Source organism: Haliotis cracherodii, unplaced genomic scaffold, assembly GCF_022045235.1.
Source record: "Haliotis cracherodii isolate W230 unplaced genomic scaffold, xgHalCrac1.p SCAF_8, whole genome shotgun sequence".
NCBI classification, from domain to species: domain Eukaryota; kingdom Metazoa; phylum Mollusca; class Gastropoda; order Lepetellida; family Haliotidae; genus Haliotis; species Haliotis cracherodii.
In genome coordinates this window covers 20105853-20123478 of record NW_027266341.1, presented here as the reverse complement: position 1 = coordinate 20123478, position 17626 = coordinate 20105853, and the positions used below count along the sequence as shown (strand labels likewise).

The 17626-nt window shown below is 40.0% G+C and overlaps 1 protein-coding gene across 1 annotated transcript in view; it reads left to right on the top strand.

Moving 5' to 3' along the window:
* LOC139450840 (inverted formin-2-like) overlaps positions 1–11653 on the top strand; it is a 34711-nt gene extending 23058 nt beyond the window's left edge. Inside the window, exons 7-18 of the mRNA XM_071232675.1 lie at positions 14–115; positions 1043–1119; positions 2214–2638; positions 3276–3391; positions 4080–4244; positions 4717–4974; positions 5243–5421; positions 6392–6512; positions 6756–6920; positions 7616–7724; positions 8722–9033; positions 9853–11653. Coding sequence (XP_071088776.1) covers positions 14–115; positions 1043–1119; positions 2214–2638; positions 3276–3391; positions 4080–4244; positions 4717–4974; positions 5243–5421; positions 6392–6512; positions 6756–6920; positions 7616–7724; positions 8722–9033; positions 9853–10466 — 2643 coding nt within the window. The 3' untranslated portion in view covers positions 10467–11653. The remainder of the gene's footprint in view (positions 1–13; positions 116–1042; positions 1120–2213; positions 2639–3275; positions 3392–4079; positions 4245–4716; positions 4975–5242; positions 5422–6391; positions 6513–6755; positions 6921–7615; positions 7725–8721; positions 9034–9852) is intronic.
* Positions 11654–17626: the final 5973 nt, after the last annotated feature.

Here is a 17626-nt window from a genome sequence, read left to right as displayed (position 1 = left end):
TTTGTGGTTGCAGACTTTCCACTCCAGGAAACATCAAGATGAGGAAGAACTGGCAGCAAAATGTGACCTTGACCTCAGTAGTCCTCATGACCTTGTTGATAAGATACAAGAGAAAGTAAGCTCATTTTAACATAGATTTTAAAAAAGAATGTGTGGTGTGTGTGTGTTTTTGTTGTTTAACACTGCATTCAACAATAAATCAGGTCTAGGCTGGACGACCCTGTGATTGACTTCATATTTTTTTCAGCATTGATCAATGTATTTATGATACGATGTCATGCAATCAACCAAGCCTCACACGTCATGCATTGGTTGTTTTTGGACCGGTATTTTTACTGGGAATCTCGATCCGGGGTAGAATAGGTCTTTAGCAACCTATGCTTGCCGTATAAAGCGACTGCTTGTCGTAAGAGGCAAATAACGGGATCAGGTTGTCAGACTCGCTGACTTGATGATGATGCATGTCATCGTATCCCAATTGGATTGGGGGGCACGGGTGGCCCAGTCGTCTAAGGCGCCGCGATTCGCTGAGCAGAGTTGCGTCCCTTGGACACGCCAGAAACCTATGATTGTGGGTTCGAATCCTGGTTCGCCCCAATTATGTTTCTAGGTTTGTCAGCACCATACCCGTGCTCATGGGTTTCACCGAAGTGGTAAACGTCTGAGACCTGCATCACTTCGGGCTTTCCTCCCACATTAAGCTGACTCGCCGTGATATAACTGGAATACTGTCAAAAGCGGTGTTAAACCCAACTCACTCACTCACCCAATTGGATTGCCTGATCCAGGCTCAGTTATTTACAGACCGCTGTCATATAGCTGGAATATTGCCAAAAAAAACCAACTGGGAATCACAACAGAAATACTAGACAGACAGTACTAATATTAGACCATTGTACCTACACAGATTCTGTCAAGACAATAACATTGCATTATCTAAAATGATATGTTGAGTTGACAAGATCGTCTAAATCAGAATAGCTATTCATGACAATCAAGAGTTGATATTTGTACAAAGTACATATATTTTTTTTGTTTCTAGGTGTTTGGCAGTTCCAAGATGGCCTCTTTTGTGAACATTCTTCAGGATTTGTTGGCCATGGAGGCAAGCAGCCAAAGGTATTGTCAACTGCAGATATGGAATTAATTGATTGAATCAATTCCAGCAAAACTGGTAAACATCCATTCACCAATATGATGAGGTAAACCTGGACTGACTTCTAATTTAGTCATCAGGCCTAATTGAGCCATCCTTGGCATTGTGATATAGCACCACTTGTACCAGCATCATCAGCTAGTAAACATGTAGACACCATGTACACATAGCCTCCAGTTCTCTCTGCATGTGACCGCCCCCGTGGTCTAGTGGTAGAGCATCCGCCCAGAGAGCAGAAGATCCGGGGTTCAATTCCTGGCCGCGTCATACCAAAAGACTTTAAAAGATAATACTTGTTGTTACCCTGTCTGGCGCTTGGCATTAAGGGGCTAAAACAAGGACTGGTCGACTCGGAGTCAGTATACTCTGTCTGTCATTCATGTTAAGAAACGGCATGTTACCTCAGTGAGCTAGCACTATAAGTCGGCATCAGTCTGGACTAGTACACACACACACACACACACACACACACACACACACACACACACACACACATGCACGTTGCTTTATAAGTACAATAAACTCTGGACGCGACGTTAAGACGTTAAACCCGATTTCACCTCTCTCTGCATGTATTACCTTACACCTCCCATACTGAATCATGATGGGGCAGAGGGGTAGCCGAGTGGTTAATGCGTTCGCTCATCACGCCAAAGGCCTGGGTTCAAATCCCCACATGGGTACATTCATTGTGTGAAGGCCATTTCTGGTGTCCCCTGTTGTGATATTGTTGGAATATTGCTAAAAGCGATGTAAAACCTCTCTCACTTACTGAATCATAACATCCATGGAATCATTACAAGTCTGATTCTTTTATGTAACTGAAGTTAATCTTTCCTGTCATTACAATAGTAATATGAAAAACTTGGGTGTCTTTGTTTTGGAGTACATCATTTAAATCATGGCAGTAAAGTATCCAAATAGTTAAACTTTTACTAGTCACACAGAAAACGTGAGGTCAATTCCCAGCTGGGTTCAATGTATGACGCCTATCTTTGATGCCCCATGTACTTGCTGGTGTACTGTTAAGAGTTGCCATTTGGCATTTTAACCCTAGTGAGAAGATGTGGACAACCATTGAGAACCAGATCCACCACCTCATCCATGGATCGGAAGGTGAGGACCGTCTGGCGAGGGTGTCCCCCGAGGAAATCGAGGCCCTGCTGACACCAGACATCAACATGACCAACACTGTCCAGCGGAAACTGACCGAGAAGGGCTTGAACACACCTACAAAGAAGCTGAATGAAAGTGACTACGAAAATTGGAATCCAACGCCCAAAAATAAGTTACTCAATGACCTGAACACTCCAACGAGGACGAAGTTGAGTTGGAATAACAATTTCAATAGCTTGTTGAAGCAGAAGGAAAGCTTTGAGGGGAAGTCTGTGTGTGGCGACTCCTTCAGCAGACAGCTGGTGCCCCTGCCTAAGAAGCCCATGCGCAATCTGAAGTGGATTATAGTCGAGACAGAGGCTGTGGGTAAGTTGTCTTCTACAGTGTTGTAGTTAGGGGATAAACGTCATGTGTTTACTGATTGGAGTATTTGATGCCCGGAAATGTCATAATTTAACAAGGCCAAATTGGGGTCAGATGGTGAAGGCTGCTATCATTTAACAAGGCCCAAATTGTGGTCCGATTGTCAAGGCTGCTATCATTTAACAAGGCCCAAATTGTGGTCCGATTGTCAAGGCTGCTATCATTTAACAAGGCCCAAATTGTGGTCCGATGGTCAAGGCTGCTATCATATAACAAGGCCCAAATTAGGGTCAAAGGTGACACGATTTTATGAAGCCCAAATTGTGGCCTGGTGGTCAAAGCTGCCATCATTTAACAAGGCCCAACTTGTGATATGGTGGTCAAAGCTGTCACGATTATTATGGATAATATAAAGAATAACCTACTCGCAACTAGGAATTACAGAGTAGGTGCTTTTATGATAATGAAGGTTCCACACCAAGGAAATAATCTGTAATTCCTCATTGCTCAAAGGGTTTTATCTCAGTAGTGCCTTGAGCCTTCATTTGGAATGGTGAATGGAATGGCATGGCACATTATGGATGGGTGTTGTTGTTATTGTTGACGTGTCCGAGAGTGCTACCATGCTTGTGTTACACAGAGAGTCACCCCAGCTGCATCTGGCAGAAGATCGAGAACATCCCCCGGATACAGCCGGACTACAGCCACATGGAGGACATCTTCAGTGAGACGCATGTGTTTGAGGAGTACGAGGAGGTACTGGTCACTAGGGGTCGCACATTGTGGTGGAGGGCCACAAAGAAACTGGACAATCACTTACATGCAGGGATGAAACATGTCCAACCAATGCACTTGAAAGGGCATGAATAACTGTTCCCACATTGACCACTGGTTGTCTTGTCTTGGGTTCATTAAAATACATGTCACTGGAAGGCTGCTGAATTGTGCCCATGGCTCAATAAAGTGAGGTCAGGTGAAATTGGGTCTAACATTGTGTTCAAGTCATACTGCATGTGACTCTAAACCGACCAGTCCTTGTTTTATCTGCTTAATGACATGCACCAGGCAGGGTAACAACAAGTACCACTTTTTAAGATCTTTTGGTCTGGTGCTGCCAGGGGTCAGACCACTGATCTTCCACTCTCAAGGCAGATGCTCTAACCACTAGTCCATGCAGCATTTGAACTCTTATAATTCTGAACCAGTTCTCTATGCTTCGATTTTGTCTCTTTCAAGCAGTACTAGCTACAAACAAAATAAGGTTATATCTCTGGACTAGTATTTGAAAAAAAATAATTCTAGGACTGCTCACTAGACCAGAGATGAAGCTGTGTTCTAACTCTCTGTAGCATGGACCTGGGTATATGAAGCATTCATAAAATCTTATGTGAATGCCTCTTCCTGCATATCTGTATACAAGAGGATGCACTTGTCTTTCACACAGGTCCCACTGCTGAGTCAGACCTCTAGGCTGAACATCAACCTGTTCATCAACAGACTGGAGGTAGAACCAGAGGAGCTTGTGAGGAACCTGATAGATGGAGAGCCATCTAGTCTGACCCTGCCCATGCTGAGATACCTCACAAAGATTCTCCCAGAACATGAAGAGGTAAGCCTAGTGATACCCTGAACTACAGGCTGACCTTAAAAACATTGGATAAACTAATATTGTTGCAAAGGGTTCTTCTATGGTCTTCGGCACTCTGTCAAGTGCAGTGAAATATTGTTGCCCAGGGCCCTGTTTCATTATGTTATTGACCTGTGAAGATCCAGGTAGAGAATAGGTCTTCAGCAACCCATGCTTGCTGTAAGAGGCGACTAACAGGATCTGGTTGATGCATGTCATTGTATCTCAATTGCATAGATCGATGCTCATGATATCAATCACTGGATTGTCTGGTCCAGACTCGATTATTTAAAGACAGTCGTCATAGAGCTGGAATAGTGCTGAGTGCAGCGTTAATCACTGGATTGTCAGGTCCAGACTCGATTTTTAAGATGGACTTATGATAGTCGTAGCGCTAGGAATTGCAGGTGTACAATGGCAACCTTGAGATGATGTGTTGTATTGCTGTGTTCAGGTGCAGATGTTGAAGGCATACAATGGCAACCTACTTGAGCTAGGTCTGGCCGAGCAGTTCCTGCTGCATCTGTCAGACATCCCCAACTACCGCACCCTCATCAACGGCCACCTAACACGGGCAGAGTTCACCTCCAACATCATGAAACTGAAGACAACACTGACAGCCATGGTGGCCAGCTGCAAGTTCGTCCTGTCCAGCTCCGACCTCCGAGAGTTCCTGCAGCTGGTGCTCCGTGTGGGGAACTTCCTCAATCATGTACGTCTCATGCATCAATATCTTCTGATGTCAATGCAAGACATTATTATGAGGCTCTTTGTTTATTATTTCTTGGTTTAAAGTTCTGACGACTCAATGTTTCACAAAAGTTTATCTTCTACCTGCAGGATCTGTTTACCAGTTTTAGTTGAAGAAATATTCATTGTTAAACCGAACTATTTGACTTTTTAAAAACATATGTCAATCAATAGTTTCCTTTGATCACAGCTGGATTATCCAAGCTGACATTTTACAATTGTTCCAACAGAGTAAGTTCAACGGCAACGCTGCTGGGTACAAACTGACAAGCCTGGAGCGTGTGAAGGATGTCAAGTCCTCTGTCCTCAACAAGACGCTGATGCACTACCTGGTGGAAGTGGCCACTGAGAATGATGACTCAACCCTCAACTTCCTCACCGAGATCCCCAGACTGGAGAAGGCTGGCAGGTAGGGAGATAGGTCACAGGTCATATTCTGATGGTCACAATTCATGTTGTAATGGGGGGTGAGGTAGCCAAGGTGTTAAGGCATTCGCTAGTCACGCAAAAGACCCGGGTTCAATTTTTTACCACATGGGTACAATGTGTGAAGCCCATTTCTGGTGTTCCCCTGCTGTGTTGATAGACCATTGCTATAAGCGGCGTTAAACCATAATTACTCAGTCATGTTCTATCGGCCACATCTCATGTTCTGATACCCACAGGTCATGTTCTGATGGCAACAGGTCATGTTCTGATAATCACAGCTCATGTTCTGATGGTCACAGGTCATGTTCTGATGGTCACAGGTCATGTTCTGATGGTCTTAGCTCATGTTCTGATAATCACAGCTCATGTTCTGATGGCCACAGCTCATGTTCTGATGGTCACAGCTCATGTTCTGATAATCACAGCTCATGTTCTGATGGTCACAGCTCATGTTCTGATAATCACAGCTCATGTTCTGATGGCCACAGCTCATGTTTTGATGGTCACAGGTCATGTTCTGATGGTTACAGGTCAAGTTCTGATGGTTACAGGTCAAGTTCTGATGGCCACAGCTCATGTTCTGATGGCCACAGTTCATGTTCTGATGGTTACAGGTCATGCTCTGATAACCACAGGTCATATTCTGATAATCAGAACTTTTAGCAGAGCTGTAGTATATCTGGATAAGATGCACTTTGAACAATTGACTTGCCTTTGAAAGTGTTTGTGCCAAGTGCCACTGGTGGATCAGGATACACACAACTTTTTGTGAACAACTGGTATCAATATTTTTTCATAGTGATTCAGTAACACATGCTCATGAAAAAATCAGAATTGTACAATGGACTTTTCTTTTAGCAGAGATTTCTTATGGTTATGAAAAGAGGTTTGTCGCTTTTATTAATTAATTTTGTATTATTGTTTATGACCATGAATGTTGGTGGTTGCAGCTACTCCCCAGAGGACATCAAGAAGGATGTGACGAAGATGAACCAGCAGCTGAAGCAGTTTGTCCAGCAGCTGTCCTCAGCTCACCCCACCATCCAGGACGTCTTCCACTTCTTCATGGAGGTAGGTGTCAGTAAGAGCTGAAGTATCCTTCACATACCACAGAAAAACTTTGGGAGGTCCGGGATTATCTTGACCTGCTCCGTGGTACGATCCCCATGGCACTTCTTACTACTCAAATTAAGTTAAAGAACACCCGATTTTTTCATCTGATTCAAGTTAATTTCTCTGGTGGGTATTGCAAACACGCAGCTTCCAATTGTGGGTGTGGTTTAACTTGTTTATATATCTTTGTTCTTGTAACAGGATGTGAAGCGAGACTTCCGTGAGATGCAAGCGTCAATCTGTGAGCTGCGGAGTCTCTCACACCAGATGGCAGACTACTTCTGTGAGGCGGAGGCAGACTTTGACCTTCAGGGCTGCTTCAAACATCTGCACGCATTCTGGAAACAGATCCGGAAATGTCGTCAGGTGGGCAAAAAATGTTCAGTAGTTACCAAAATATCATTGTATTCTAATGTTCCCAAAACTGTAAGAATGGAAGATATTTTATTTGACAATGGTTTATGCATGTATTATATCCGTTTCTTAAGTCTTGGGTGAGGATCAGGTTCGAGTTTCATCAATGATCACTGGAGATGATTTTTTCAAACAATGAATCATTGATTATATTTATCCTGTGGGGATTGTGGGTAAAATAGGTTCCCAGGAAGCTATGCTGGTCATAAGAGGTGATTAAATGGTTCAGCAGGGCTTGGTGACTTGGTTGATTGGGTGTGATCGTACCCCAACAGCATGGATTATTGCTCACAATATTTGTTGCAGACATGATTATTTACAGGCCGCCGTCCTGTAGCTGGAATATTGCTGTCTGTGGTGTTAAACAACAAATATGCAGATGTTGATTTTATTTGGTTGATAATAATTTGTAAATTTTCCTATCATATTTGAAAGCACCTATTTTAATAGTGATTATGATTATTTAAACTTTTCTATAAGTGTCTTATTTGTTGCATATTAATGATTGTATTTAATCTGTAATTAAGTATGCGAAATGAATGGTCTAACATGATACTTAATGAGTAAATACAGTTAAAATCAAGAAGTGAGGTTGGGCATATTGCAAGAAAAGTAAAGTCTTTTAATTCTAATTATTATTTCTTTAGGAGAACAGTTTGTTTGGGCGTCAGGAAAAGATGGTACAGCGTCGTAGTGACGAGTTCAAGACCAAGATCAAACACAAAAGGCTGGCGCTGGAGTTTGGGCAAGAAGCTAGTAAGATTCTTGTTTATTAATGATGTTTTCCCTGCAGTCTTAAATTTCCAAATTTAGTGCTTCAGTGACCAATATGATGTCCTATATGTAATTCCCTATGTTCTTGTGTTTGTTTGAACACTTGTCTGGCCTTTGCATGTGTTTGTGACAATTGCACCTGGCTGCTTTAATGTGCCATCTGTATAGTAAATGCTGTAATTCTCTTGACTGTTAGAAAAGGATGTTTTATTACTTAGTTTTAAACTTTGAAAAATTGTAAAAGAAATTATTATAAGAAAACATTTTAGAGAGTGTATTAGATTCAAAATATGCCTATTTGACATCTTATTGTTGGGATTTTCATAACCTTAATTTGAAGAGTTATGTTCAGAAAACTAACCTGAGACAACTCAATTTTGTTTTTGTATCTTGACACCTGCTTCTTGTCATATTGACCTTTTACACATGAAGACTGATCTATCTTTATATAACCGAGAACCTGTGAAGATCTCTGTTAAAATTGATCTTTAGCTACGCATGCTTATCGTAAGAGGCAACTAACTGGATCAGGTGGTCAGGCTCACTAACTTGATTGAAGCATGTTATCGTATCCCAATTGCTTAGATCGATGCTCATGATGTTTAAGTAATATTACCAATTGATCTAATAATATTACAAATCTTAATAAATAGTGATAAACGTCTGTTTCCACACCTTAAATGTACACAGATATCCAAGTTAGAGAAGAATAGCAAGCTACAGTTCAAGGACACTATCTAAACATATGCTTGTCATAAGAGGTGACTAACAGGACCGGGTGGTCAGGCTCTGTGACTTGCTTGATTCATGTCATCGTATCCCAGTTGCATGGATTGATGCTCATGATGTCAGTCACTAGATTGTCTGGTCCAGACTTGATTATTTACAGACCGCCGTCATATAGCTGGCATTGCTGAGTGCGGCATTAAACAACAAGTCATAATATATATTATAAAGGACTGTGATTTCTGTGTTTCAGAGGCCAGTTCTTCCATGCGAGAAGACAAGAGGAGAATCCTTGAGAAGATCCTCAATGACCTTCATCATGCGAACTTCACCCCAACAGTTGCATCCCTCATAGCATCACCGCAGGCCGAAGTGACGAAGAGGAAGCAGTTCCTGCCAGCACAGAAAGAACTGAAGACCCCTGAGAATGAGTTCCACCCCCTGGACTTGAGTCGGATCAGTGTGGCCGGAACGCCGATGGTGAACCGACCGAGGAGTGAGGCGTTCGATGACGACTTCCCTAACTTCACTACCAAGGTGCAACAGAAAGTCATGACCAGTTCAGGTACGTGGTTACTGGCAGGGTTTTACTGCTGTCGAATGGTTTGCATATTTTCTGTAACATGTGGAAAGAGGTTGATTTTTTAATTGATTTTTTAAGCTTTAAAGTCAATGACCTATGATGCAATTTCTGCTGCTATTTGTTACTTTTTACCAACAAGTCTATTCGAGTTTGATGACTTATAAATTATTGCTCTTGTTGACCGCTTATTAAATATTATTCCTGTAATGTCTACCGCACATTTTGTCATAAGGCTACAACATTCAGGTTTTGAAATGCAAAGCTGCTATTATATATGATCCACAATTTCACTGTGCAAAGTTGTGCCACCTTGGTGTGTCAGAACCCTATGATCTTAGGTTTGAATCCCTTGTAAACAATCAGGGTGGTGGGAATAGTGGTTAAAGCGTTTTGCTCGTTACGTCTAAGTCCAGGGTTTTATTACCCACATGGGTACAATGTGTGAAGCCCTTAGAATAGGTCAACCCATGCTTGCTGTAAAAAGCGACTATGCTTGTCATAAGAGGCGACTAACGGAATCGGGTGGTCAGGCTCACTGACTTGGTTGATGCATGTCATGGTATCCCAACTGCATCTATAGATCGATGTTCAGGATGTCAATCACTGGATTGTCTGGTCCAGACACGATTATTTACAGACTGCCATCATATAGGTGGAATATTGCAGCAAACAAGCACTCACTCACTCTGCCTGCCTGCAAAGGCATGAAAGATGACAGCAGCTGTAAGGACAAATGTATTTAGTTAGGTCCCCTTGATGTAGAGTTTGTTCAAACAGAAAGTATCTTTCCTCTGTGAACAGAGAACAACCTCCTGGATGAAGATCCAGTGTGGATGAAGCGACCTACAAAAGTGAGCCTGCCGAGACGACACTCGCATTATCGAAGTCGCAGTGACCTTGGTGAGTCCATGTGTGGCACCACGAAGTGGGTGAAATATGAGGAGATCAAACTAAAACAGAATCACACTGAAATCGGACAAGCTCCATTAGCCAAACCTGAAAGTTGTTGTACCCTAGCAACACTCCATCTTGAAGATAACGGCAAATTCACATATCAAGAAGAAATGTCTGTTCATGATGGACCAATGCTTGTTGTTCCTAATGTAGATGGCAAACAATCAAAAAAGCTCGAAAAGAGGTCGTCAATTAGTAACTTCTTCAGCAAAATCTCTCGTCGGGTTCTCCGTCCGAAGAACGTTAACACATGTTACAACACCAACAACTCTTCAGTGTTCATGGATGATGGAGGTACAAAAGCAATTCAAAATGGCCGCCGCTATTCTTCCGAGAACAAGGAGAATATCAGTGGTGGACTGTCAAAGAATGAGATGGCTTTGGAAAAACGTTATGCTGAGAGGGAATATCGGCGCTTCAAGGCTCAAAGACAGAAGTGCAGCAGAGAAAAATGTACATGAGTTGTATTGCCATGACATGACTCTTGTCAGTGCTGGGTTTTCAACTGTTGCTATATGTATATTTGACATTGATAGATGTAATTCTTTGTAGTGTGCTAAAGCTCTTTGGTTGTGTTCTGAAGATCTTTTGATGTTATGTGCTAACGTCTTTGGTTGTGTTGTGCTAAAGTATAAATGACAACCTATTTTTTATGCATTATTGCTAAGATATAGATATGACTTTATTCTCCTTTGACAATCTTTGGATTCTCTGTCTCTTGTCTTTTAGAATCTTATAACTTTTTTCTCTCACTTTTTTCTTCTGTATGTATAAAGGGTGTACATTTACATACAATTTAATTTATTCATGCTTGTGAATTATTTTTGCTTGTGCTTAGTTTGAATTTAGCATGTTCAGACCAAGGCTTTATTTCACAAAGCGTTCTTAGCGCAGCAGCAGTCGTAAGTCCATTGCTGAAGTATTAGAGTTACGATCACCTTAGCGTTGAGATAGCTTTGTGGAACAGGGCATTGTATTTATTTTTGTTCAAAACTTGTCATCTTCTTTTACAAGTTTGTGCAGTACAGATGTCATAAAGGAGATATCGCTGCAATGAATTTGCATCACAATGCTTTGTAGACCATCAAGATGTCATCTGTTATCATTACATAACAATCAAATGACATCACTAATCTTTCTGCCACTGAAGCTAGTTTATATAATAGATGTGGTTGTTACACTCAAGACACTGGTTATTACTGTTTTATAAAATGTTGGAAGAATTATTTTGGATGATAACTAGAAACTCATCCTTGTGTCTTTGGATATGAAATATATTAACACTCATCAATACAAATTTAAGAGCCTTCAAGTTTTAAACCATTGTCTTGTGTTGATATATTTATCAAAGGACACTCAGGTGAGATTCTCCACATAGCTCTGTCTGATGATTAGTGTTTGTACTGAGGCAGACACACTACTACAATATGTTAAAGGGGGACAAGGCTCAGGTTAAATGGCAGTCCTTGCAAATGTGACATGGTACTTGACGATAACCTTGAATTTGACTTATTTATGATTAGGGCACTGTTTTTGTTTTTGTATTTGGTGTTGTCATCACTGATCCAACCACATTTAAACTCCATGTACCTGAAAATATAATTTGAGATTTGGTTTCTTCCACTCTACCTTGATATGATGACATCTGGTACATTTCTACAGCTCGGAGACCATAGCAGTAGAGACCATCTACCAGTGTATGGTCCTTGTGCAGCTGTAATTTCAAAGAAAGGTTGACAAACTATTACCACGGACCTATATATAGGTCCGTGCTATAACCAAACTATACATATTATGGCTCTCCATCTAACAGGGGCGGTCGCGTAGCCTAGTGGTTAAAGTGTTCGCTCGTCACGCCAAAGACCTGGGTTCGAATCCTGACATGGGCACAATGTGTGAAGCCCATTTCTGGTGTCCCCTGCCTTGATATTGCTGGAATATTGCTAAAAGCGGTGTAAAACCAAACTCACTCACTCACTCTCCATCTAACACAAGTTTTAACCTGGGGGATGCAAACACAGGAAGTAGGATGTTGCTGTTATACATCAGTCCATACCGTATATCCTCTATTGATCTAGCCTCTAATGAGGATGGGGTCGATGGCTAATAACTTCTCCCTGTTTAATATGAGTACCACTAATGTTATGATTTAGCCATCTAATCAATAAGAGCTTGGACTCTCATGGGGGACAGGTCAAGTAAACTGAAATTAATAAGAGCCCTGGCTCTTAGTTGGGGAAATATGGTTTGTAGAAATATGGTATGGACAGATACTGCTCAAAAGAAGTTATAGAACACCCAATTTTTTCATGACTAGTGGGGAAACTGGTGGCCCAGTCGTCTAAGGCGCCGCAATTCGCTGTGCAGAGTTGCGTCCCTTGTGCATGCCAGAAACCTATGATTGTGGGTTCGAATCCCGGTTCGCCCCGATTATGTTTCTAGGTTTGTCAGCACCATACCCGTGCTCGTGGGTTCACCGAAATGGTAAACGTCTGAGACCTGCATCACTTCGGGCTTTCCTCACACATTAAGCTGACACACCGTGATATAACTGGAATACTGTTAAAAGCAGAGTAAAACCCAACTCACTCACTCACTCATATGACTAGTTGATTTATCATGACATGACAGATTGACTATAGTCATATAAAAAAGTTCTTTAACTTCTTTTGAGTAGTATATGTCATAAACATTGCTACCATATATGTATATATTGCCTTTTAAACCCTATACTAGTCTTTACATTTTTGTTTTTTTTGTCTTTAATGGCTGTTTCAGCTATATTATACTGACGGGAGAAAGTAAGGGAACACAAATTAATATATCACTTCTGTGTTCATAATTAATGCTCCATGTACAGGAAATACAACAATGGTAGTGTCTGATTTGGAGCTACATGACTTTAGACATGGTCTTTGAATGGGAGATGTCACATGCTGTGTCAGTATCTGTTCCTTTATTTCTTCCCATGAGTATAAGTGCTGGTTGTGATGATGTGATGTGATGCTGACAATTGAAGTTGAGGTGGCTATATCAATGTTGTGGAGAATAGTGCAGGGGCCTATCTAGAACTGCTTTGAGGCTGATTTTTGGCCCCAAGTCGTCAGCAAGTGTCTGTAAAAATTCTCAAATTGGAATTGCTAAGTTGTTATATAGTTTTCACTAATGTTGTGGCTTTGTAGAAGTTGCGTGTAGGTCCAATCTCTCTCTCACTTTCCCTCTCTCTCTCTCTCTCCTTCTCTTCCCCTCTCTCCTCTTTCCCTCTCTCTCTCTGTCTCTCTCTCTGTTTTTGGTTTTGCAGGAATATTAAGAAAAGGTTCTAAAGCACTTTTTGTGTTGCATATGTAATATGATGCATATTACATAGTAGCATTTAACTTTTGTTTTGACATGTAAAGGAATATTTTATTTCATTAATAATTGCCGGATTATTAAGCCAGTAATATGTTGCATCCTAATTCATAACATTTTAAAGAACAAATTTTGTAAGCAGGGAAGAATATGACAGTCATTATGAACCGTTCTGTGATCACCTTACACATTGATTATTTTACTGAGCATTTATCATCAGATGTCTTAAGGGCATTGTTCTGCAAGATGGTGTCCTCTCTGGGAGTTTAATTGCAGTTGCCATGGTGATCTGAGGGCACATGTTCACTCTCCCACACACTGGCAGGACATTCAACACATGGAACACATCACCTGAACATGGTAGGACTTCACTCCCTGTTGCCAGGGTTACACAGTACTGAAGAATTAATGCCAAGCTGCTCTTTGTCAGTCATGTTTAAATTTTATTCAATGGTCAAGAATTTGCTAATAATACATTGATTAGTGACCAACCATGAGATAAGGAAGATTATGGGTGAAAAATCACGTTTTGATTTCTTCTTATATTTTAAAACTACAGTATCTTAGGACCACACAAATACAATTGATTACCTTCAATTCATATTTATTACTGAGACACATGGCATCAAACATTTGGACTCATTTTCTGCAAAGTCCCATTTTCAGACTTATAACTGTTTATGTAAAGATAGCAGATTTTGGATATAATGTCTGATTAATTGAAAGTAGACATGTTTGCTGAAATGTTTTGAAACAAACTAACGAGAGAGAAATACAATATTTTTTAAAGTCTGCACACATGATTTTTATGGAAGTAAGTTGATTTTAAACGTCTTTCTCTATGATATCACATTTCAATTGTATCTTAGCACCCATAAAGTCCCTTTTCTTATTTTGGGTCACATTTGATGATTGTACCAAGTGACTTCAATTAAAACTAATGGTAACCATGGAAACTGGTACTTTGTGTGTGTTGATTTATAGGATATTGTTTTTCCTGCTGAGTGTGATTGTGAAAGTTACCATGTTGCTAGTTTCAGGTGTCAACATAGGAGTGAGAGGGCTCCATCACTGTCTGGCCCCGAGGTGTCAACCACCAGGTGTTCATCTGGTAGCTGGGTGTCCTGACTTCAGGAAGAGTCAACATGTGCCTTTCTAATAGGCTTCCAATAGGCTTCCAATAGACTAGTGAGGTCATGATGTTAATGATTTACCATATTCAACGTAATAAGCACCCAGGGCGCTCTCAAAATTAGAAATAGGGGGCTCTTATTAGAATATCATTTTGTTGAAAAAACAGTTGAAAAATAAATTCCGTGGTTCATGCTGACAACTTGAAATGTTAATATACGAGAGATATATTTTTCCAGAATTTAATTGCCCATACTCAAGGATGCATATAACACACGAGTTCGTATTACACACGAATATATAAGTCATGTGTACATTGATCAATCGGAAGGGGTGCTAATTGGGATTGTTCACCAGCCAATATCTTAGCAAATATCGCCGTGGGAGTTTATTAGAGCGGGGGGCGCTTATTGCGTCAAATACAGTATTACTCTGCGGTACTTTTGTATTACTTCAAGTTACAGATTAGCCAAACCAAAATTTCAAAATGTTAAACAATGAAAAATTTCAAATTGAACAAAGTCTGTGAACTACGTAATTCAAAAAACGGACCTGGAGGAGAGAACCACTTGCATGACAAACAGGGCCCCGTTCAACAAAGCCATCATAGCGCTAAGACAATGATAACTACCTTACTTACGACAATCGTAGTGCTAAGACAGTGATAACTACCTTATTTAACAGACTTACATAGGGCTGAGACAATGATATATGCCTTACCGGTACTTTAACAGACTTAAGACAATTGAAGCGCCAAGATCACTTTGTGGAATGGGCCCTGGTCACATAGACTGACACTTAGTTGTAAGCCGCATGCAAAACAGATAGTTTCCACTCAGCTTTCTAGATAAGGTCAAGATATGACTAAGTAGTGAGTGAGGCTAGATTTCCTTGCCTCTGTTAATTGTTTCCCTTGTAAATTTTTTACATATACAATGATGACTTGATGATGAAACGTCCATATTGTTAAAGCAAGGAAGAATATTTTACTGAAAAGTTATTTTGGGAAACCATGACACTTTGAGGGCTACTTCTGAGTGTCATGTCTTCACGTTCTTCAAGCTTCTATCAAAGACTTACATTGTTTTGTGATAACTAGTTTCATGCTATGTTCTTTCAGTGTATATATGATGGACCTGGGATAGCACTGGTTTAGGTTTAGGTTGCTTCACTGCTTGAGACAAGGGCATTAGTGGGATGCTGCTCTGGTTGTGGTACAGATGGGCTTTCTGTCGTTAGAACGACACGTCTAGTCATTCAGAACATCAGCAGGGCAACACAGCCTGCCTACTCTGAACTCGCAAATATTTTATTTTTTATCTTGTGGCTACTCATTCATTAATGTTTTGCATAACTTTGAGATCCTATTATTTCTATTGAAATTGTCCTTGAGTTAGCTTAATTTTACAACCTTTGGCAGTGAGTACCACAAAGTTATATCGATGATGATAATACCCTTAAGATTATTCTTCTTAATGGTTATATTTCCTTAAAGGATAATATATTGACACAAATATTACAACCTTTCACAGTGAGTACCACAAAGTTATATCAATGATGATAATGCCTTATAGAATATTCTTCTCAATGGTTATATTTCCTTAAAGGATAATATATTGATACATATTTTCATAGATGATAGATGAATACTGAAGTGATATTTACCAGAAGTAGAATATTCTGACGTATCCAAATGGTATTTGCCTAAAATAGAGTATACTGACCATATCAAAATATTTCCCTGAATTCGAGTACACTGATAATATCCGAATATGTTTTTGGTGTATAATGTACTGACATCTAAATGATATTTCCCTAAAGTAGAGTATACTGACCATATTGAAATGGTAGTATTTCCCTGAAGTAGAACTATCTGGCATATCTGAATGATATTTACCTGAAGCAGGATATATTTCTCTGAAGTAGATTATATTGCCCTGAGGTAGATTACCGGTATATTCCCCTGAAGTAGAATATATTTCCCTGAAGTAGAATTTATTGCCTTGAAATAGATTATATTGCCCTGAAGTAGAATTTATTGCCTTGAAATAGATCACATTGCCCTGCAGTGGAATATATTGCCTTGAAATAGATTATATTGCCCTGCAGTGGAATATATTGCCTTGAAATAGAATATACTTCCACTGTCAGATAGGAACTGGCCTGTATTGTCCTGCTGATGCCATGTCTGTGAAAAGGTCAAGTCTTTTGCTTGAAGAGTGCAATTTGTATATATTTGTTCTTGACTGTCCTGTACATATTTTATTGATTTTCACTTTTTAAGTTTTCATGATAAAGAAAGCAGATACATGTATAATTCCTCATAAAAGTCCACAACGTGGTGCCTGGTGTGTTGTGCAGCCATAGCCTATGACAGCATGTATTTGCCAGTATTTTGTTGTAATATTTGCTTACAACTGTTTATCTTGATAAATCTATCAAATGTTAATTCATTCCTACTATTTGAACAAAATTTTATTTTCAAATTATTTAAGGCTTATTAATTCATTAACTCATACATAAACATGTTTTATGTGCTTGTGAGCCTTTACTAATAATTTGTTTTTCTTGATGATTTCATTGGGCACATCACCCATGGAGATTCCAGATTAGAATAGCTCCCCCACAACCTATGCTGGTCGTAGTGGATCATAAATGGATCTGGTGGTAGGAATTGATGACTTGGTTTATTGCCTGTCATCGTACCCCAGCGGTGTGGATTGATGCTCACTACATCGATCACAGGATTGTCTGGTCCAGACTCAATTATTTACACGCCGTCATTAAATAGCTGGAATTTTGCCAAGTGGGGCGTTAAACAACAATCAACATTGGGAACATCCCAGGGCTTGTTACCTAGGTTTCACTATGTTTGTATCAGTACCTTAAGAAACAGGAAGTATATAATTCACATTTTGAGCATGTAAATGTTTCCAGAAGGTATCTCAGTTGAACATATTTTATTCAAAGTAGAAATATTGAAAATATGATGATGTAAATAACAGAGTGCTTAGCTTTATGTTGCTAGGCAACTTGGGTTGAATGATTTGATGTACTAATTTTGCCATGGTGATTGGTTGATATTTGTAAAAATGGCTTTTTTTACAGTATTTTCAGTGATGTTTACTGTCACTAGATT